The sequence below is a fragment of the Onychostruthus taczanowskii genome, unplaced genomic scaffold (genome assembly GCF_017590055.1).
Source record: "Onychostruthus taczanowskii isolate IOZ18803 unplaced genomic scaffold, ASM1759005v1 scaffold142, whole genome shotgun sequence".
NCBI lineage: Eukaryota > Metazoa > Chordata > Aves > Passeriformes > Passeridae > Onychostruthus > Onychostruthus taczanowskii.
The window spans coordinates 894,255-916,286 of NW_024498597.1; the positions used below are offsets into that span (position 1 = coordinate 894,255).

Consider the following 22,032-nt stretch of genomic DNA (forward strand, 5'->3'; position numbering starts at 1 on the left):
AACAACCTGGGCTATTGGAAGGTGTCCCTGCACATGGCAGCAGTGACACAGGATTGCCTGTAAGGTCCATTACAGCTCAAACCATTCTGGGATTCTACTATCAGCTGTCCCTATGACCTTACAAAAAGAAAAAACCCACCACAATGCAAGTACAATTATATTCTCCTTCCTCAGCTGCTAAAAGTGCAGTTCATTGTGGGAACCTGGCCATTACAAACTGTTAATTTTCAGTCACTGTTTTTGAGCAAAACCACAGGATTTCCAGTTGTAACACAACAGCGGATCCAGTTCATGTGGAAATTTGATCCTTTATCTCCTGCTGGCTCTGTTCTTTAACACCTTGGTGACTACAGTCCAGTAAGTATTTCCTTTTACACCAGGCAAAACTATGTCACCAGTAAATACAAAAGGGTTTAACAAAATGATAAGAACAGGAATGAGACACTGAGGTGCTCGGTGTATGAAATTGGAGAAATGTTTGCTGTGGCTTTGAGGCACCTCCCCAGAAGACAAATCACAGTGAGCACCAAGAGCACCAACACAGCAGTGCAACTGTCATGGTCACAGCACCGAACACGAGCCCAGGAAGAGCTGGACTTCAGCTTCCAGCCTGGGTTTGGGCTGCCAGAACCACCCCAGGGGCTTACAGCCTGTCTCAGGCTTAGCTGGCTGAGTATTCTATTTCCCATCTGTCAGAGCTGGGGCAGTTCTCTGCTGTTCCGTTTTAAAACTGTGACAATTCAGAGGGAGAGCATTTACTTTTTCCATTTCAGGGGAGGCTCCTGCCTTCCTTGGCAGACACCTGGCTGTTCAAACCAAGCCACACCCTTAAAGCAGAGGTGCTCCCCAAGCAGAGCATGGCTCCAGCCCAGCAGGAGAGAGGAGCCGGGATGCAGAGGACAGCTGAGTGCAGGAGGACTGTGGCAGTGTCAGGTTTAGAGCTGAACTCCATGACATCAAAAGGTCTTTTGGAACTTTAATGATTCTGTGACTTTGTTTGTGGCTTGTGTTCTAGAAGGAGATGCTGCAGAAGGCCTGGGAAAACCCCAACATGTCCAAAGCTGCCACATGGCAACACTCAAACTCCTCCAACACCTCTGGGCTCCTCACAAAGCTCAGCATCCTCCTGGGTTTCCCACATCTGCTTCTCCAGCAGGAAGAAGATCAGCTCCAGACACAGCTTTTAAGAAGATGGTAGGGCTGGAGAAGAGAAGGAAAGGATCATTTTAGAAGCTGTTTGCTCCTAAGGGGGCCTTTGGCTCAGTCCACCTGCACACCCTCAGGCAGCTCAACCACCACAGGGGCACAGTCATCAGGCTCTGCCTCAAAGTCCCATCTGAATTTCTTTGTCAGGTGAGCCTTGAACTTCTCAGCCTTGTTTCTCAGAGCCTCATCCACAGCAGAGCTGCACATGCAGGAGAACAGCACCTGAAACAAAGAGCAGAGGTCAGCGAGAGCCATGGCACCAGCTGGGGACCTCCTCCCTGCAGGGACACCAGGAGCACCAGGAGACAGCCAGGTTGGGATCTACACCCCGGGACTGCTGCAGCTTTGGGGGGACCCAATCAAAGCCCACACTTCTCACCTCACAGCCCAAGCCCATCCTGCCTTCACACCACTGAGTCAGCATCACACACATCTGCACTCAGGTGAGAACTCTGTCTGAAGCAGGAGTGTGTTTGTAACTGAATTTGTGCTGTGGAATTCTGAAATATGCCAAAGGGTGAGCTAAGGAAAACGTCTTGACAGAAAGCATTTCAAAAAATTCAAATACGAGCAGGCAAATTTCCAGCAAGTGTCCAAAAGGCCAGCAAATAATTGCACTCTTCATTTCCAAGGGTAGAGATCTTCCAAAGCATTTTTGTAATATGGTATTACCAATACTTCAGGATACAGAGGAAACTTAATGAAATACCTTGAATGCCAGAAAGGAATGGGAGCTCTCTGGAAAAAGCTTGGTTATCCCCAGCACAACCATTCCCTTGTGCAGAGGGTGCTGAAGTGTGGAGGAACCTCTGCCTTCCACCCCCAAACACAAACCTATTAACACATCACAAATTCACAGCCTCTGCTGGACCTCAGGGGAAATCACCTGTGTGATGAACAGGGCACTGAGCCCCAGAGCCCAGCCTGGTTCTGCTCCTCCTGAACTTGTGATCCAAAAGTAATTGCCATAAAAAGAAATCTCCTCTGGGGAAAACACAGCCTCTTATTTACTGAAAGCTGGATAAAACACTGACAATGAGCAGCAAAGTTCTCTGCTTTGTGGATGAATATTTGCCTTTTTCTTGCTCATTCTACTGGAAAACTGCCTCTTTCTAACAGAACTCTTACATAGCAATGCTGCTGGTAGGGAAAAAATTATTAGAAGATTGTACTTCCCACTTCTTCTCAATGAACTGCACATTAAATTATTATTTCACCAAGTTGTTGTTTTGTTTTGGTTTTTTTTTTCTTTTCTTTTCTTTAAGCACTGGTAGGGGATAGAGTCACTGGTGGCTGTGCTGTGCTCTTCTTGCCTTGGATCAAACTCCAAAAATGAAGTTGCTGCTCCCAGAGCTGAGCAGGAGCTGCAGAGACAACACCCTCCCCACAGCTCTGAGCATCTGCCCAGGGCCAGCTGAGGCAGCAAATTCTGAAATCTCTGTGTGAAGTGAGGGTAAGGCAAAGCCCAGAGCCTCCCTGGCTCCACTTCAGGGAAATCCCATGGGAGCAGAGCAGTGGAGAACTCAGTGAGGAGGGCCTCAGCTTGCAAGGCTTTTCTGTGTCACTGGGAATGTGGTGACTCCTGCCAGGGCTGAGGGGTGATCCTGACACCAGCACAGCTCCTGCTGAGGGAGTGTAACAGAGACTGAGGGAGCCCAGGGATGGACAAGACTCAGGCAGCCAGAAGCAGCAATAAGGGATTCCTAAATTCTCCTCACGGAGAGAGAATGGCTGGTTGCCATATTCTGGGTACTGCTGTGAACTGACAGCACTGCTCTGAGCGTGCTGCAAACACACCTGGGCTGTCCAGTCCTGTAGTGGGATGGAAAAAAATCCAGCAACAGAAATAAAATGTAAATTAAAACCCTCCCAAGACTTGTAAGAATCACAACTGAAAAATCTGAAAGCCACTTGATTAAAGCAATGCTTCCCCAAACATTTTACCCAGCAATTAAACCCAAATACCTTCACCTTCCCCAGAAGTACAGCAAGAACTTGGGGTCAGCAAGGAGAGGAATGGAACTGCACCTGCAGCAGAGCTTCCTGCTGGGCTGCTTCCCATGGCTCAGCTTTATCAGTGTGTCTGATTTGGGCTTTTTTTTTTGTAAACTACGCCAGTTTGCTGCACTGCCAGCATGGTCACCATCAGTGGGTAACTGCTTTCCCTGGGACTGAGGCACAGACCTGCCCCAGCTGCCTCAGCAGAGGCAGCATCTTTTGCATTTTGGAATAACCATAAATTCCCTCTGGAGAAGAACCTGGCTACAGGAAATCCTCAGCTGTGCTAAGCAATGGAAAAACTTCTTAAACACCATCACTGCCCTTAGCTCAATAAAGCTTTGCTGCAGCTTCCCTGGACACTGAGCAAACCATTCCAAAAATCAGCACCATCAGTCCTTCATGCCAAAGTTTTGTGTGTTGTTTTTTCTTTTGTAGAATGAACGGCACTTTGGAAAAATTAAACAGACACCACGCTGCACTTGCCCAGCCTCTCTTGTAGCTGTTGAGCTGAAGTTCTTGGTGAATAACAGAGGGAAAAAGTCAAAGTAAAGCCCTGTGTGCTCAGACAGGCTCCCATCTCCCATACTGCCCATACTGCTCAATTCCTTTGGCAGCTTCTCCCCAGATGTGATGGATGCCCTCCCTCCCACTCCATTTCCCAGGGAACAGCCCCAAACACACCTGTAAGGTGCTGGTTAAAAAGTTGTCCTGGGAAACAATGTCCACAAAAAAATCTGCTGGGATCTCGTTGAGCTGGTGATAGAGCACAGAAATGAGGTTGATGTAAAGGTCTTGGTACTTCCCTATGGCCGTCTCTGAGCGGCACAGGATGTTCAGGAGCCTCTTCCAGTGCTCAAAGGCATCATACACGTTCCCAATCAGGAAGCAGATGAAAGCAAACTGCAACTCAGCTGTGTGGGTTCAGAGAAGGGAAACAAAACAAAACACGTAAGACTAAACAGATATCCTGGGAATGTGTCCTCTGCAAAGCTCTGCAAATGATTTCTAAGTTCTGGTTTGGCTTTTGCAAAGTGCATTCACAACTCAAACACTGACCCTGTGCTGCTCTTCAGCTGGAGCAAAGCAAAGCAGGACAGGGCAGGTCACCTGTAACTGTGATTATCAGCACTGGAGAGGGACTCTACAGACAGCAAACAACACCAAACAACAGCCCCAAACATCAAGGCAGACCCTGCTGTTATTCTGTGAGTGCTCAGCCTCCCTGTGCTGAGTGTCCAGCACCACATGGGACTGCAAACACTACTGTCCTGGAATTCTGGGAGAGGTCAGCAGTGCCTCAACGAGTGTGTCTGCCTTGTTGAATTAAGAGCCAAGGTTCATCACACAGGATGCTTGGTAATGGCTGCTTTGCCACCATTCCCTAAGGTAATTTTTTCTCTCTACATCCTACAGTTGTCTTTGGTAATTTTGAAAAAGAATAAATTGTGTAACATTAACATACAAAAAATGGAAGGGACAAAAAAAGGTTTATTCCAAACCTGGGTTCCAGCTGGGAGGGCTTCTCCCTCCATCCTGCAACAAAACAAACCCCTGCTCCAGAACCTCCATAAACCCAGCACTTATTTGTATCACAGGTTGCAAAATAGGGTGGGGAGCAGTCGAGCTCTGGGAGGTGTGGTGTCCCCACAGTAGGGGTGGCACAGCCTGGGCACTGCCACTGTCACCAGCAGCACATGGAGCACACATGGAGCTGGGCCAGGAGGGGCCGGTCCCTGCAGCAGGAATCAGCCCCACAGCCCCTGCCCAGCCCAACAGGAACTGCTGTTTGGGGGTGCCCATCCCCACTCGATGCTCCCAGGACTCTGTAAGGTTTGTCCTCAAGAGGTTCCCTGAACAGGTAAGGTGCCAGACACCAGGGCCACCTGTGACAGCTGCTTTTGACTTCATCAGGGGCAATCTGGGCTGCAGCACCATGTAGCCACATCAGAGAGTCATAGAACAGAATTACAGAATATCCTGAGTGAGAAGGGACCCCCAGGATCACCAGCCCAGCCCCAGCCCTGCCCAGCCCCCCCAACAGCCCCACCCTGGGCACCCCTGGCAGCGCTGTCCCAGCGCTCCTGGAGCTCTGGCAGCCTCGGGGCCGTGCCCATTCCCTGGGGAGCCTGGGCAGTGCCAGCACCTCTGGGGAAGAACCTTTCCCTGATATCCAACGTAAATTTCCCCATGTAGCTCCAGCTGTTCCCTCGGGTGCTCTCCCTGGTCACACAGAAGAAGGATCGCAGCTGCCCCTCGGGAGGAGCTGCAGCTCTCGCCTCAGCCTGCTCCAGACCACGGCAACAGCCCCTGGGGCTGCTAAAAACTCCACAGGCTTCTTTCCTGCACTGAAGAGACCGCTCGGCACGCCAGGGAATAGGCACAGGCTGCACCCCGGAGCACAGAAATGACATTTCCACCCCGGAGCACAGAAATGACATTTCCCCGGGCGGTGCTCACCGAGCAGGCCCAGCGGCCGGCCGGGGTAGCGCTGCTCCATCACCCGCTGCAGGGCGTAGCTCAGGTCCATGCTGTGCCGGGTGATCTCCTCGGGGGTGGCCCCGTCGGGGAAGGCCTGCCGGGGCAGCTCGGAGAAGCGGATCTGGGTGCCGGCCCGCGGCCGCATGCGGGGCAGCCGGGCCAGGCCCTCGGCGTAGCTGCGGCACTCGGCGCCCAGCGGCGGCCGGCGCTGCCCGGCGCGGTCCCGCGTGTGCCGCCCCGCCGCCTCGGGCAGCACCTCGGCGAAGGCGCAGATCTGGCCGCTCTCGGGCTGCAGCTCCTCGGCCGCCGCCTCGCTGATGAAGTTGCTCAGCGACACCCACTTCTTCAGCGTCTCGTAGGGGTAGGGCCCCAGGAAGGGGTCCAGCTCCCGCAGGCCGTCCCGCAGCGCCTCGCCCTGCTCGGGCGGCTCGGGCCGCACGGCCTCGCCCGCGGGGTCCCAGCGCAGCACCCGCACCTCGCGGCGCCGCAGGCTGAGGAATCGGCCGGAGCGCGGCCCCGCGTCCCGCCCGCCGGCGCCGGCCGCGCTGCAGTGCACGAAGTGCAGCCCCGGCGGCACCATCTTCACGCCGCGGAACCGCGGCCCCACGGCCCACGCGCTGTAGTCGATGCCGAACTCGGTGCCCTCGGGCACGTCCAGCACCACCACGGCCGCGCCCTCGAAGAAGAGCTGCCGGGCCAGCTCGGGGTCCGACCGCAGGGCCGCCATGGCCGGGCCGCACCGAGCCCCGAGCGGCCCTGCCCGGATATCCGGGCCCGGCGGTTCCGGGCACGGCGGCGGGAGGAGTCTCCGGCCTGCCCGGCCCGCCCGAGCGCGGGGAGGTCCCTGGGCCGGCCGCTGCGGCGGTGCCCCGTGGACAGCGGGAAATGCGCCTCGATCGCCTCCGGCTCGGTCCCTGCTCGGTCCCTGTCCCCACCGCCCATCCCAAGCCCCCGGCCCGGGGCTGCTCCTCTTCGCCTCTCCGTAGCTGGCGGCTGCTCCCCGCTGACCCATTGTCCCCAAAGCCGACCCCCAGACCCTCCAGCTGCCTGCCATTCCCCTGGGCCCCCGTGCTCCCAGCCCCGCAGAGGGACAGACGGACAAGAGCCGTGCCTGGGACTGATGGGCCGAGAGAATTCCCGGGACAGACACACGGGAACCCTAACTGTGACACACAGACCCTCAGAAGGACAGACACTGTCCCAGCACCGCATCCTGCCTTCCAGGACAACAGGCAGGCTCGGGGTCCGCAGAGATGGGCAGTTCCAGCACCTCCCCGCATCCCGAGCATTCTCGCAGGCACCGTCGCTGCCCCGCGCTGTGTCCGAGGCTCAGCCCCTGCCACACGAAGCCGCCCCCGGCTCCAGCAGCCGCAGCTCCCGACCTGGCAACATCTTCATCTGCGCTTGGTGCGCTGAGAGCACACCTGAGGAACTGCGCCCAGCTCTGGGCTCTGTAGCTCTGGAGGGGTGTGGAGATGTTGGAAAGAGTCTAGAGGTGGCCGTGGAGATGCTCCAAGGGCTGGAGCCCCTCTGCTCTGGACCCAGGCTGGGAGAGGAGGGGGGGCTCAGCTGGAGAATTGAAGGCTGCAGGGAGAGCTCAGAGCCCCTTCCAGTGCCCAGAGGGGCTCCAGGAGAGCTGGAGAGGGACTGGGGGAGAAGGGCCTGGAATGCCAGGACACAGGGACACAGGGAATGGCTTCCCGCTGCCAGAGGGCAGGGATGGGTGGGATATTGGGAGGGAATTCTTCCCTGTGAGGGAGGTGAGGCCCTGGCAGTGGCACAGGGTGCCCAGAGCAGCTGTGGCTGCTCCTTGATCCCTGTAAGTGTCAAAGGTCAGGTTGGATGGGGTTTGGAGCAGCCTGGTCTAGTCAAAGGTGTCCCTGTCTGCAGCAGGGGATGGAACAGGATGAGCTTTATATTCCCTTCCAGCCCAAATCATTCTGGGATTCTGTGATTTCCACAGAAAATTCATCTCTTTACACAAAGCCCAGTATTTCCATGTGCAGTGCTCCCGTTGCAAGGTTCCCCCTTCAATTCTCCATCCTCTCAGTAGGAAAGAGTTCACTGAGGCCTCAGGCTGATTTAGCATCAAACACATTTATTTCACTTTTATTGAATACAAGAACAGTGAGCACACACGCATACACCACTGAGCACTGAAAAGGAGTATGACCAAAGGGGGAGAAGGAGAACAAGGGAAGAGAAAAGGAGAGTTAGTGAAGGAACAACAGAGCGTTGCAGTTGGTCGGTAAGGTGCTTCTCAAATAAAAATAAATATTATTATTATTATTATTGTTACTGTTATTATTACTCATGCAATTGCAGGCCAGGTTCAGAATGAATTTGTAGGATTGGGTAAAAACAGGCACTCATGTCTCCTACCCCCTTCCACAGAAAAGGCCCCTGGAAGAAAACAAGCAGTGGCCAGCTATCCGAAACAGAGCGTGGTGATGGGCAGGCTGGGGCTGAGCAGCAGTAAGCCACACCTCGCCAGGAGAACAAGCAGTGAGCTTTTTTTCTTTCCTTTTTTTCTTTTTTTTTTTCTTAAGAAAGAAAAAAAAAAAAAAGAAAAGGTTTTGACAGTGCCACCAATGAACACGCTGCGGGAGCCAGGGGCTGCTCACTGCAAACAAAACTCAAGGCAGCCTAAGCGCACAGGGAGCCTCACTCTGTAAGGCTGCTCAATCCCATGGGAACCTTTGCTTCCCAGGCTGGGCACAACCCCAAAAGCAACTCTGCAGGGTCACAGCGGCCTTGGGTGGGCTGTGGAGGTGCCCCAGCCAGGTGGACTCCCCCAACCCTGAACTGTGCCAGGTACGGGTGAACGCCCTCCACCACCCCTGGCAGTGCCACTGCTGGCTACGGCTGGCTCGGGTGCATTGGGAAAACAAACGAGAGAAAAGGAGCCTCTTTGCAGCTGCCCTAAGTGCTGTTAGGCTAGAGCTGTGCTCCCTGGAGGTGCGTGGCTGGCAGCTGGGGATGGGCATTGGCACTGGCAGCAGCCCCTTTCCTTCCACCCTCTCTGCCAGAACACTCACGGGTGAGCAGTGCCAGGGAGCAGCTCCCTGCTGGGACAATGCAGGTGGGAGCAGGGTCTGCCCACGGCATCCTCATGGCTCAGGCGCTCCTGCTTGGGCATCCTGCGAGCCCTGGCAGGGCCTGGCAGAACACACCTGGTCCTGGGCACAGCCTGTGTCAGGGGTGGGAGACTAAAGGCAAAATGGTGCAGAATCATGGGCCCTTCTGTTTCTGCAGGAGCTAGAGACAATTCCAAGAAGGAAACCCATTTCTTTCCTTTCTTTTCCTTTCTGGTTTTGGTTGGGAGCCTACCTGAACTGCCTGGTTCACAGTGTATGAGGCCCTGGGCTCGGCCCACGATCCCCTTCCAAAGGCAGCCCTGGAGGAGCCTGTGTCTGAAGGCTGAGCTGGGAGCAGCTCCACTGACACCTCCCGGGCTCTCCCATCCGGCCTGGGACGCTAGGGACACTCTGCAGGGATGGACACAGCATGCTCCCTGCACTGCCCATCCCTAGGCAAACAAGGGAGCACTGCCACGGCCCTGCCAGTGCTGTCCCCAGCCCTTTGCCATCACACCTCTGGTAGTGGGGGAGGCAGGGCACAAACAGTCCCTCTGCCTTTGACCCCACTACAAAACTCAAGTGCCTCCGTTACTGGGATCCAGAAACAAAGCAAATCCACGTCACCCACCGGCAGGGCTCCTGCAGGGCAGCCCCGAGCCCTGTGGCTCCCACCTCGCTCCCAGCTGACCCCGTGGCTCTGGGGGGCTGGCAGCCCATCCTGGGAGCCTATCCTGCCTACGGCTGTTGGAGCTGGAGCCTTCCGTGCCCCTCCAGGTGACCGCCGCCCCTCCAAACCTCACCACCACACAGATCACCAGCAGGACATTCCTGTCCCTCACCCTCTCCCCTTCCCCCCAGGCAGCAGCGGCCAAAACCTTTCCCATTCCTTCCTGCGGGACTCAGAGTCCCACGTGTGATCTAAGAGTCTCCAAGTACACCAACCACAGTCAATCCAAGAGTTAACCATTTAAAAATGTTGGCATCGTCCGTACCAGCACTGTTGAATTGTTTCAGCATTGTTCCCTCCCTCCCCCTCTGTTATATAGAATAATATACAGAACTGAAATGCACATCCATATGAAACCCCACAGGCTGCTCGATAGAGATGAGAAACCATGTACATATCATTTCCTTTGTTTGAAATGAAACCCATTCCTAAATACCTTCAGAGAACAAGAGGTTGGACAAGTGCACAGAGAAGATAAGGAAGGGAAGTGGGAGGAGTTAACAAAACCCCCAAAAATGCAAAAAACCGGCATGGAATGAGGAGAAGGGTGAAATGACACTTGCAAATTGGAAAATAACTCTAAGGTCATACTTGAATGTTTTTCTCTCTTCTTTCCAGAGGTGGGGAAGGGTTTTGCTTCTGCTTGTGGTTTTTTTTACTTCAGTTTGCTTACTTGCTTTGTTGCAAAGCAGTTTTCCTTTCCATTCAGTGTGCAACAAATGAACTCATGATTGTGTGTCCTTTCATGTAACATGCAAGATGGTGGCTTATTGTATTGTTACCAAGATTATTGTTATTATTATGACTTTTTAAATCTGATTTGATCACTAATCCAGGAAATTCTTCAATTTATCTGCGGAGGGTTGGCTTTGTTTGTTGGTGGTGTTGTTTGCTATTCATTTCCAGCATGTAGCAGCAGTGCAAGGATGCATTTTGTTTCCTGTTTATATATATATATATATATATATATGTGTAGGTATGTATATATATATATAATATATTTGCTATTCCTTTTTTAAAAATGTTTGTCTCTTGCCATGAACATTGCAGCCAGGATGTCTATGTCTTGCTGACAAATCCAGCATGAAGGCTCCTTCTCCCCTGTTCTCCAGGTTGGAATACAGATGTTGGCTTCCAGGAACGTGTTGGTCAAGATTCCTGTGCAAGGCAGATGGAAAGGACCAAGTCATGGAGTGCCAATCCATGGAGGCTCCTCATCCACTGGACAGAACCTTTGCAAACACTTGGGGCCACAGTTTGCATTTAATTAGCAGGAGCTCTGGTAATTAGCAGGAATTCAGGCTCTGGGCTGGTGTTGGTGCATGAAGGACATGAGGGGAGTTGCCACTCCCTCACTTTAAGCCATTCAACTAAAACTGGGTGGATCCTATGGATGCAGGAATGTCTGGACTTGTTTGTACTGTGGGACAGGGTGAGGCAGCTCCACCAGCCTCTCATGACCTTCCCAGCTGCATTGCTGGTCGCTTTTCCAGGCTTAAAAGCTGCCAATCAGAACCTTCATATGATAAAGAAATGGAAAATCCCATTCCGAGGAGCCTCTCCAAAAGCACCTGCAGCCTGGCTGCTGTCAGAGCCCCTCAACTGTTCCCTCTCCTCTCCTCCTCTGTTCCCACTGCTCCCACACAGGGGTCTGGTGGCTGTGTCAACCCAGAGGAGCTGCATCTCCTGGTGGACAGGGGGAATGGGGTCAAAGAGGGGATTTAGGGTGGGGCAGGACTCCCCAAGCACTAGAGAAGTGTCTGGCACTGTGACAGCTTTGGGGTGTCTGCAGGGAGGTGCAAACCTTGTGTGCTGCTGCCTACACCTGTGTGTGTATAAAAATTCAGCCTGGGCATCTGAGTGGGACCGAAAGCCTGTACAGTTTTTATAAAGCAATTCTCATTTCTGCTAACATTGTTCTGATACTTTGGCTTTGCATAACCTGTAGCCAAGTGCCTACTCACAAACCTGAGGTCCCCTCATTCCCTTCCCACCCCAGGGGGATGAGGAGGTCTTTCCAGGTCCTTTCCTTTTTACATCAAATGCCTCTGAGCCCTGTGCTGAGCAGGACAGCAGGGTGACATCTACAGCATTACTTTCAGTGGCATGGTAGTGGCTTCCTGACCACAACCAGGTGGCCGTGCCCAGAGCCACCATGCCAGCATCTGTGGCTGATGGGGACCAGAGGCTGCGACATGTTACACCATTACCAGCAGGTGTAAATCACACCTGGCAGCTTCTCCACCTACCTGAGGTTTCTTGTCCCTTTCCTCTGGAGAGGGCTCTGTTTCTCTGTACACCACAGCTTTGGTTACCAGCATGTCAGGATGCTGGAGTTTTGCCTCTTTGATTGCTAAAGCCAGTGCCTGGAAAGCAGAAGGGTGAGAGAGAGCATTTATCCTCCCTCTCTTGCAATCAGGCACCCTGACTGCAGCCAGAAAGCAGCTGAGTAGCACTCCAGGGAGCAGAGTGGGATTCCAGGAGGATAGGGGCTCACAGCTGAACCCACAGCAGCCTGGCAGAAGAGGCTGAAGCCCAGCATGGGAATCCAGCATGATTGGGAATTCATCCATGACTCGGAGCCCTCATGAGCTGCCTTTCTCTGCTGTTTTTCTGTGCAGATGTGCTACTGAAACCTGGGCAGAGGAAAACACTAGAAAAATCTACAGGAATTATATCAAATTCATTATTATAATTCTAAAAATTATTTCAGAGCCTTTTAATTACTTTATCTCTTTATTTTTTTTCTTAAGTAACAAATCCCAAAGGGTGAGGCCACAGGAAAGTGACCCTGTGGACCTAAAGACTTGTGTCAGTCTTTGTTATTTCATCCCAAAAGTGTGTCACTTTTTGTCCTCTGACACTGAGGCACCGTCACCTGGAGAGGCTCAATCTGTAGTGAGATTGTGCTGGAAGAGAGAGGTGACCTGGGTCACTTTGGAGTATTTCAACAGAGAAAGGGCACCTAGAAATGTGTTTATGACTGTAAAAAATTCATGCCATCACTTTGTTCTGCACTGGGATGTGACCTTTGCCATGGTTTCATGCTGGGAGATGGCCTGAGGGTCACTGCACCCCTTGGAATCCGCCCTGCTGGACAGGTCTGGGGCCTCGACGGTCAGTTTTTGGCCAAAAGCAGTAAGCAGGTTAAGCCAGAAGTAGAAACATGCAGTGCTGCATCCAGGGACAGCCAGAAGCGGGCAAAGGCAGAGCATCCTGCTCCTACCTGGTCCTGGTCCACATCTTCATCTCCTGTGATGATGATGCGCTTCTCTATCCGGGTCTCGGAGAACCCTCCTTTCACAGTCTGCGTGAGGAAAAGGAGAGCTCTCAGTCCTGTCCCAGCAGCCAGCTGCAGGCAAGGCAACTCTGCCACAGGAGCAGGAACAGCACCAGCATCCCCTCAGGAACTGCCCTGTAATCCAGCAGAGCTCCCACTGCCCTTGGCTCAGGGAGAAGTGTGGCACACAGCAGCCCCCAGCAGGGAAGGAGAAGGGCTGGGGCAGGTGCCAAGCACCCTCCTGCTGCTGAGCTCCCTCACAGAGCTGCTGCTATCTTTACAGAATCACAGAATCACTGAGGCTGGCAAAGCTCTCTGAGATCACCAAGCCCAACTGTTCTCTCAGCACTGCCAAGGCCACCACTGACCATGTCCTCAGGTGCCACAGTTATGCATCTCTGAAACCCCTCCAGGGATGGGACTCCACCACTGCCCTGGGCAGCTTGTGCCAGTGCCTGGACACCCTTTCTGTGAGGAAATTTTCCCAAATATCCAATCTAAACCTCCCCTGGTGCAACTTGAGGCCATTTCCTCTCATCCTGTCCCTTGTTCCCTGGAAGAAAAGCATGTATTTAATCTGGGGATGCAACAGCCATGGGCGAGACCTTGTGCTGCAGCCGCATCTCCTTCACTTCCCACCCCTGGCCTGCCTCTGGCTGAATGCACACACCTGGCTGTGCCTGCCTGCTGTGGTCACACCTGGCTGCACGGCACAGGCAGCACCCAGGGCGCAGAGCACTCTGCAGGATTGCCGTTCCCATGGGACAGCACACAGCTCTTGGCTTGTTGGAAGGAGAGGGGCCCTTTCTGCTGTACCTAGCACAATATAAATCCACCCATCCCCTAATTCCAGTGGCCTTCAGGAAGCCCTGGAGCTGCTCTCACCTTGGTAACGTGGGTGGTGGTGGAGGTGGAGAGCGTTTCCGCAGTGGCGCTGAATATGCTGGTGAGCACCTCCTTGCCAGCGGAGCCGCCCGAGATCTGCGGGACACGAGCAGTGCACTCAGGGACATCCTGGGGAGCCCCAGCCCGGCTCCCAGCCAGCCAGGACCTCCCACTGGGATGTACCCACTCAGCCAAGCATGGGAGGGGAGAGCACAGCAAGGGAAAAAGGCAATGAGGTGCTTCCAACTGCACCAAGGGCTTGGGGAGGAAAGGGAGAGGTTTCCACAGGTATCCAGGCCCACAGCAGCTGGAGAGGGCCTCGGCAGTGGGCAGAAGGTCTCATGGCTGCTTTTGGCTCTTCCCTGCCCACCCTCAGGGCCACTCTAGCACAGAGTTCTCAGGCTGCCTCTGTCTCTGTCCATCCCTCTGTGCATGCCAAGGGCTGGGAGGGCTGGGAAGGAAGGCTGGGAAGGATGCACTGGTACCCCAGCCCCAGTGCCAGCTCTGCTCTCCCTGCAGCACAAAGGGATGAGCCTGAGGCAGCACCTGGTGTTTGGCCAGGCTGGACTCCATCAAAATGAAGGGGCGGAGTAAGAAATCCCTTTCCAAAGGAAGGGCTGTGCTGGGCAGGATAGTAGGTGGCCACCACCTCCACTGGGAGTCAGGAGACTTTGTGGTTGGCCTTGGGTGACCCCGCAGGACACCCAGGGCTAAATGCATCTCAGCCCAATGCACCAGGGACTGGGGTATTTTTGGGAATTATCCTCCTATGGATCTGGCATAGGAAAAAGCCACAGGTTAGGGTTTCCTGACTTCTTGCTCCCCAACCTTCTGAGCATCTTTCTTCCCTTCCCAGTACCAACACATCAGCCAGGTGCCAGTGCTGGGAACACAGCAGGGGGCCCAGTGGGACTAGTCCCACCCACTCCCAGCCCCACAGGGTTGCCTTCCCCAACTTGGCCTTGCTGGTGGCACCAGGTCCCCCCTCACCGGTGACAGGGAGCGAAGGTCTGTGGTGGGAGCGGCCCCTTTGCCAGCCTTGGTGCCGTGATCCTGAAAGAAGTGCAGACGGGCACGTTTGCTCATGTTGGCATGGGGCAAACGTGGCAGGTGTCACCCTCCAAAGACACCCCCAGTGGGGCAGGGTCCCCCCAGCACAGCTGGCCCCGGTCACTCCCCCAGCAGCAGAGGGACCGCAGGGGACAGTGGCTCCCCCACCCTCGAGGGCCAGCCCCGCTTACTGAGGTGACCAGCGCTGTCTCTGTGGTGCCAGCCTGGACAGTGGTGGTGGTGGTGGTGTCCCAGCTGCCTGGGGTGTCTCCGTCCACCTGTCAGGGCAAAGGAAACCAGGTGAGCCTGGAGGTGCCCAGGGAGTGGGTGACACTTGCAGGGACAATGCAGCCATATCCTGCTGCCAGAGGAAGCCAGGGAGGCCTGTGAAGGTACAGACAGCTGGTTGCTGTCCCCCACTATGGATGTTCACTATAGGCATGGCAGGTGGGGCCAGGGACACTCAGACAATATCTCTGGTTGGGCTTTAGTCTGTGGTTTTTGGGGACTTCAGCAAGCCAAGGGTGAGCAGAGGCCCCCAAGCACCCCACAAAGCCCCCGCCCTCCCAGCGCTGCTGCCAGGGACAGGCTTTGGTGGGCTGAGGCTTTGGGAAGCCTCAGGGCTCAGCCTCTCTGGGGAGCCACCATGTCACCTGGGCCGTGTCTGTGGTGCTGACCCGATGGGGAGCGGAGCCTTCTGCTTCGGGCTTCTTCACAGTCACAGCGTCTGCTTTTGGGGCTGAAGGCTGCAGGAGGAACAGCAGAGAGTCAGCAGAGCCAGGCCCTGGGGCATGATGCCAACAGCCCTGAGTGCTCTGTCCACAGCAAGGTGCTGGAAGGAGATGACCTTTAAGGACCCTTCCAGCCCAGCCACTCTAATTCTGTGCTCCTTGTGCAGCAGCCCCTGGCAAAGTATCCCTGCCCCACTCCTTCGCAGGTGCCACACACACAACATTCTGTGAGTGTCACATCGAGTTCTACCCGGGCAAACAGCAGGGCTGGCCTGCTGCCCTGGGCAGACAGGCACCACCCACAGTGCCCTGTGACCCACACCCCCCAAATCAGGCCAGCTGCTCTGTCCCTGGCATTTTTTTGATAGATTTATAGACACCATGGAGAAGGACAAACTGTTCTTCAAAAGCCAAGCGAGACACACCAAACCAGTTTCATGCCTGTGCTCCAGCCATTTTGTGATCTGTACCAGCTCCTGGTGGCTCTGGGTACACCCGGGGTGTCAGAGCCTCCCCGCCTCTGGGGGGAATGGGACACAGGCTGCCAGCACTGCCCTGCTGTAGGAAACTGGAGCTGCCAAGGGCTCCTGCACCGGGTATGCTTTACCAGTGCTCAGTACTCCCGAGCCAACAGCCCCCTGCCCACACTGGCCCTGGAGTGGATCCCCCAGGGCCACAGCTCCACACCAGCATTTCCAGGCTTGCCTAGAGACAGGCTCTCTCAAATTTTGCAGCACTTTCCTGGCTTTAGGTCTGGACTAACCCCAGCAGCTCTGGCCAGCACTGGGGACTTACCTGTAGGGCTAGAGGCTGCCCTGGGTGGGTGGGCCAGAGATGGCCCTTGGCCCAGCACAGAGACAAGGCCACATGGAGCTGGGGCTGGTTCTGCTGTTCCGTCCCCATGAGTGCACTCAGCCCCATACACATGCACATGCAATTTTGTTAGCCCTGCTATGACCCCTCCCAGCACAGAGTGACCCTCCATGAGCTCTAGGGCGGCTCCACGAGGCCAATCCCTCCCAGCCCCAGCATGACCAGAGAAGTTAGTGGGCAGCACATGGCTCTGCACTACACAGACTGGTCACTGAATTCATGCAGGACACGAGGACAGCTCCGATGGTTAGTGCCATGTGCCCTCCCTGCGGCGCACATGCTGCTGTGGGCTGGGGTGGGGCAGCCACACGCAGGGACAGAGGTGACAGTGACTTCTCCTGGTTAGCAGATGCAAGAAGCCCGCGACAGAGCCATGCAAGACAGACACAGCGTGCACCAGGCAGGAATGGGGGGTGGCAGCCAGCATGCTCCCCAAAGCCAGCCGGGAGTGCACATCTGCCAGGCAATGCTGGGCACAAGGGACACGGAAGCACGATGGCACGGGGCCGGTCCCGGTGAATGGTGTCCCTGTGTACCTCTGGCTGGGAGACATCTGGGCTGGGCTGGGAGACCTTATCCCTGCCTTTGACATCCTCTTCCAGTCCAGGAACCACTTTGTCAGCGTGCTGGAAGGAAACCAGGCCTTCATCTTCTGTTTCGCTCTTGTCCTTGTCCAGCTCGGGCAGGCTCCGGGAGATGTCCTCAAAGGCTGTGCCATGGAAGTCCCCGATGACGGTGAAGTCCACCTCCGCTTCCAGGCTGGAGGTTGAGCTGACGGTGATGCTGGAGCACTTGCGCTCAATGGCCAGGTGGTTGTCCTTCAGGAAGACCGAGTCCTTCTCCTGGTCGGGCTCCTCATCACCGGTGTCGCTCTCGGGGGCCCTGTGCCGGGGCGGTTTCACCCTCTCCTCAGGGCCCTCCCTCACGCCCGCTCTCTGAAGGAGACAGAATCGTGGAGAGACGGGGCCGTGAGCACCGCGGGGCAGTGCCGGCGGGGACACGGCAGCAGGAGGAGGAGGAGGAGGGGAAGGAGGAAGGCTGCAGCAAACATCACAGAGTAGAGTCAAACACAACTCAAGCATGGAGACCGAAACCTTTCTGACAGCAGTGGCTTTGCTGGGGGAGAGAAGGCGATTCCATTGGATTGTGCCAAAAGTTTGTTGGCAATAAATCATCTCAAAAAGGCTCGGTCAGACAAAAAAAAAGCTTGGCCAGCTTGGAGGCACTTCAGTGCACTGGTGGAAGCAGATGGATGCAAAACAATGGGTCTGACAGGAGACATTCAGAAAGAGCTCAGAAGAAGGGCTATCGGATGTCAGTGACTCAAAAAAACAAACAAGGGAAAGAAAGAGAGAAGAGTTTGAAAGGAAAGGGCCCATCAGCCAGGCACAGTGAGGGAGAAGCAAAGGAGGGTGCCAGTTCCACTGAGGAGGAGTGAGCCAATTCCACTGAGCATCCTGTGAAGCATCACCCTGGGGGGAGGTCCAGCCCAACAGCTGCCCTGGGGTGAGTCTGCCCCACTGACACCACCTGCCCCTCCAGAGGCCTCAGGTGAGTCTCAGGGTGACCTGGTCAGTGTAATTGACAGCACAGCCAGAGCCAAGGGATGACCTCCCTCCATCCACTCTTCTCCAGACACAGACATACCTCTCAACTCTGCCATCGGAGGGGACGTGTCCCATTGCCACACTTGCCATGAAGCCATGGGAAATCTACACCCAGTTGTCCCTTAGGAACAGCTCTAAGCTCACCGATGCCAGAGGAAATCCCACCTCCTGGCCTCTGCTCCAAGCGTTACAGCCAGGGCCATCCCCCATGGCCGGGCCGTGCAGGCACACTCCTCCCTCGGCACTGTGGGAGGTTGAGAGGTATGGGCGAACACAGGGTGTCCAGCAGCACCGGGGAACACGCCTGCAGACACGTGTGGGGGAGTGTGTCTGACCAATACATACAGAGAGCCCTGCAAGGGGAGCGGAGGGGCAGCACAGTCCTGGCCGCGGGGCGAGCGCTCACACTGCCGGGAGAAGCACTTAGCAAAACAGCACTGAGACCTGCGAGACCACTGGAACAGCAGCCTTTACATTCTCTTCTTTCAGGCTGGATTTTACAGATGGGTCACATAAATCCTTTTCTTCCCCACTTGGTTGCTGAGATTTGCTCTGGATTAGAGAAAAGGGTTAGTCGGAAGGAAATGAACTCTGCAGGAGCTGCTCTAGCGCTCACGAGAGCAAGGGAAGCTACTCCATCACCTGGCCACCAGCTTGCTGAAGGCAGGGCAGGGTGGCAGCTAAGCAAGAAGGGATAATCAACCAACGTAGGAAATGCGGGGGTGAAGCTGGAAGCGTGGGCACGCCGCTGTTGGGGCTGTGTGTCCATGACAGTCCCAGCTCCTCCAGCCACCCCCCCAGTGCCCTCTCCTGCTCCCGGCCACAGAGCTCGGGTGCCCCTCCTGGCTTCAGCGAGCGGCATTCTCCAGGGAGCCAAAATGTTGGGGGGGCGCAAAACAAAAGCTGATGAACCGACTGGGCAGCGGCTGCGCATGCAGCCAGTGAAGCCTGACCACACACACAGACAGAGAGGACAGATGCAAAGCGCCTGCTGCCAGTCAATGGATGTGTGAGGAGCCACTGGACACGGGCAGAGCCACAGAACATGCGCACGAATGTCCCGTCCGGACGGTTCGGTGCAGTTACCACGGCCTCGGCCAGGGTGAGCTCACAGCCGGAGTCGGGCGAGGCCAGGTCGGCACTGTCTTCTTCGTGCTCGGGCTCAGCAGAGACTCGTTCCTGCAGGGAGTGGGACTGGGAGGTGTCTCCTGAACCAGCCCCTTGCCTGAGGGCCAAGGAACCCACACTGGACACAGGTCCCACTGCAGGGGGTGAGGCGAGGCCGGTGCTCAAAGGCAGATCCTGTGCCAGATTTGCCTTCCCCATAGTTGTCACCAAAGTCTCAGCTTCGGGCACATCCTCCTGTCCCTCCTGGGCCGCCCTTCGCTCCGCTTTGCCTTGCTCAAACATCTTGATCTTGGAGGCCACTGAAGTTTCCTTGTAGCTCTTGCTGTTCTCCTGGCTTCCTGGGGCCACAGTAGCATCCCTGTGCTCCTGGGCCACAGCTCCTGCCAGCCCAGCCATGCACACCGACACCCCAGGCTCTGCTGGATGTGTCCCACCACTTGATTGCCCTGTCCTCTCTCCATTCACCAGGGCAGGGAGCTGTGATGCCTCACTTTCTTGACAAAATCCTACTGCAGGGGACTGGAAATGTGGGACATCAGCTTCTCTAGGGGGAGAATGATCCTGTGGTGGCTGCCCCGGAGCCAGGTCACTGTCCCTGGTGCTTTCTATGACTGTCCAGCTCCCACCCTGCAGATCTTGTCCAACACTGAACTCCAAGTCCCGGTGTGGCTCTTGTGCTTTGGGATCTGCAGTGTGGAGAGGCAAGTCCCTCAGGATTGTCTCAGTCTGGTGTTCTGCTTCTTCTCCCTTGGGGGGCAGCTCAGCCATGCCAAAGCTTTTGTCATGGGACAGTTCTTCCATCGCAGAGCCTTCATCTCTGGCTGGCTTCCCTGACCCTGAGCCCTGGAAGAGCTCTGTGATCATGGGTTTCTCTTCCTGCAGTGGCTCTTCAGTGGCAGACACATTGCTCTGTGCTGTGTCCATGTCCTGGGCAGCCTCCCTGGTGGCCAGGTCTCTAACCTGGATTGACTCTGCTGCAGTGTCTGTGTTTTGGGGTGGTTCTCCTGTAACAGGACTTTTCACCTCATGGGGTTTCCATGAGGCAAATCCCACATTTTGGGATTGCTCTTCAGCTTCAGGATCAGTGCCCATGGGTAGTGCCACCTCCATGGAGGGGCTCACATGCTCGGGCATGGCCACCTCTCTGGCAGGGCTGGTGTCCAGGGACAGGTCTGTGCCCTGAGGCTCTGTACCCAGAGATGGCTCCACAGGGACTAGGCTGGGTTTCTGGGGAAGAGGTGGAGGGGCAGGAACACTGGGTTTTTCCCCCTCCAGCCCCACAGTGTGAGTGTGGCCCTGCCAAGACCCAGCTGATGATGGAGGTGACTTGGGCTCTATCTCTTCCATCTGAAGAACCACTCTGGCACTTTCCTCCCTGTCACTGTCTGCTCCAGCCCTTCCAGAGAGCCCCTCCAGTGCTGGGCAGATGTCCGGGGACTGTGCTGGGCTCCCTCTGTGCTGCTCAGCCCTGGGGCCATCTCCTGCCAGGCCACATGGCTTCAAGCCTCCCACCGAGCTCTGCAGCTCCATCTCCTCTGGTCCCACCTCCTGGGAACACAGCAGGACTTCACTTCCCATGGGTGCTCCTCCAGGCACCCCAGCATCAGGTACTTTCTCTGGCTGTAGGGACAGCTCTTTGCATCCTGAGAGGGGATGTCCCCCCAGGCTGGTCTCATCACAGCCCATCCCAGGTGTCTCTGGTGGTCCAGTGGGTTTTTCAGACACTGTCCTGTGCTGGTGACTTGTTGAGGAGAGGGCTTGGAACCCTTGTGCCATAGGTGTGACGTGCTCGGATCCCTCCCCGGATGTGTTTACTGGGGCTTCTGGTCTCTCCTCCAAGCCAAGCCACCCAGCAGTGTCCAAGACCAGATGTGTTTTACTGTCCTTCTCCTCCTCTGGATCTCCTAAGTAGATGATCCTCTGGGTTGCAGAAGTCTCTGAGCTGTCATCGCCAGCCTTCACTTTAATTTTCAGGAGCTCTGGGGCAGTGGCTGGCACTTTGGCCTCCTGCTTCCTGAAGGCTGCAGAAGCACGGTCCTTGGAGAGCACCTCACCTTCTCCCTGGGGAGGCTCCAGCTCCAAAATCTTGGTCCTTTGCCTCTCTTCAGGCTGCTGACAGGGCTTGGGCAGCCCTGGCTCCCTGGTGGCTGCGCCTTTGCCCGGCTCTTGGGGCTCCCCCTCCTTGCTCTCGGTGGGTGGATGTGCCTCCCCCAGGCTGGACTCACCCTGGCTTTCCTTCTCATAGAGCTCATCCTCCCACACAGACTCAAAATCCTCAGGACTAGCAATCATTTTGGCTCTCTTCCTCGTCTCCAAGGCTGCAGCTGCCGGCTCTTCCTGGCCTGCCACGTCCTTGGCTTTCCCTACCGTCACCACCACTTTCGTCAGGTTCCCACTCGTGTTCCCCTCCGAGGTCCCTGCACGTGCTTCTTCCGTCTTGGCTCTCAGAGTTTTCCTCAGAGCTACAGCTTCCAGCCTAGGGGCTTCTCTCTCTATAAATACCCAGTGCTCCGAGCCCTGTATTGCAATTGGAGCAAGAAGAGTTAAACGCATCGGACACCCCGGCCCCGAGTGCTGCTGGCACGAGTGGCACAGCTGGTCTGCCTGGCATGGAGCTGGCTACATCATCATCATCATTGTCATTATTATTATTATTATTGTTACTATTGTTCTTATCAAGGCCAGAGTTGAGGCTCTGTACAAAGAGCCTAGCCACTCATTGATGGAGGGAGGGGCTGGAAATAAGGGGCTGATGCCACACTGGGGACCAAGCCAGTGTCCTCTCTGGGACAGTGCTCTGCTCTGCGTGGTGGCTCCCTGACACATCTGCAATACCTGGGGCTCTGCTGGTGGCACAGAGTGGGAGTGGAGCTCCCAGCAGACACAAGAACAGCCCCTGGGGTCTTTCTGGAAGCAGGGGAACACAGCTGGCTGCCCCCTTGTTTTCAGCTGGCTCTGGCAAATCCCAGGGGAGAGATTTCATTGG

At 55.6% G+C, this 22,032-nt stretch overlaps 2 protein-coding genes across 8 annotated transcripts in view; both read right to left on the bottom strand.

Annotated features, from left to right (window-relative positions):
• Nucleotides 1-727: 727 nt before the first annotated feature.
• On the bottom strand, nucleotides 728-6,441 carry AAR2 (AAR2 splicing factor). Its single transcript, XM_041398229.1, has 3 exons — nucleotides 5,665-6,441; nucleotides 3,889-4,118; nucleotides 728-1,428 (listed from the first exon to the last, which is right to left on the bottom strand). Exons 1-3 carry the CDS (start codon nucleotides 6,410-6,412, stop codon nucleotides 1,261-1,263), a joined length of 1,146 nt encoding a protein of 381 aa, XP_041254163.1. The 5' UTR covers nucleotides 6,413-6,441; the 3' UTR covers nucleotides 728-1,260.
• Nucleotides 6,442-7,770: 1,329 nt separating this feature from the next.
• Nucleotides 7,771-22,032, bottom strand: part of EPB41L1 (erythrocyte membrane protein band 4.1 like 1) — a 60,905-nt gene continuing 46,643 nt past the window's right edge. For 2 of the 7 annotated variants that reach the window (XM_041398216.1, XM_041398213.1), the window contains 10 exons: nucleotides 19,005-21,563; nucleotides 18,363-18,470; nucleotides 16,848-17,246; nucleotides 15,361-15,453; nucleotides 14,899-14,985; nucleotides 14,648-14,710; nucleotides 13,658-13,753; nucleotides 12,719-12,799; nucleotides 11,742-11,858; nucleotides 7,771-10,650 (listed from right to left, as the gene is read on the bottom strand). In XM_041398216.1, the coding sequence (XP_041254150.1) occupies nucleotides 10,642-10,650; nucleotides 11,742-11,858; nucleotides 12,719-12,799; nucleotides 13,658-13,753; nucleotides 14,648-14,710; nucleotides 14,899-14,985; nucleotides 15,361-15,453; nucleotides 16,848-17,246; nucleotides 18,363-18,470; nucleotides 19,005-21,563 (3,612 nt within the window). In that variant the 3' untranslated portion in view covers nucleotides 7,771-10,641. The remainder of the gene's footprint in view (nucleotides 10,651-11,741; nucleotides 11,859-12,718; nucleotides 12,800-13,657; nucleotides 13,754-14,647; nucleotides 14,711-14,898; nucleotides 14,986-15,360; nucleotides 15,454-16,847; nucleotides 17,247-18,362; nucleotides 18,471-19,004; nucleotides 21,564-22,032) is intronic. The other 5 variants (XM_041398220.1, XM_041398219.1, XM_041398214.1 and 2 more) reach the window with 4 other exon arrangements.

Bases quoted from the DNA above. Each gene is read 5' to 3' on its own strand.
- AAR2 (XM_041398229.1), bottom strand. From the start codon at position 6,412: ATGGCGGCCCTGCGGTCGGACCCCGAGCTGGCCCGGCAGCTCTTCTTC. The intron at 4,119-5,664 runs GTGAGCACCGCC...GAACCCACACAG, and splicing joins CCGGCCGCTGGGCCTGCTCG to CTGAGTTGCAGTTTGCTTTC. The intron at 1,429-3,888 runs GTGTGTTTGGGG...TCTTTGTTTCAG, and splicing joins TTTTAACCAGCACCTTACAG to GTGCTGTTCTCCTGCATGTG.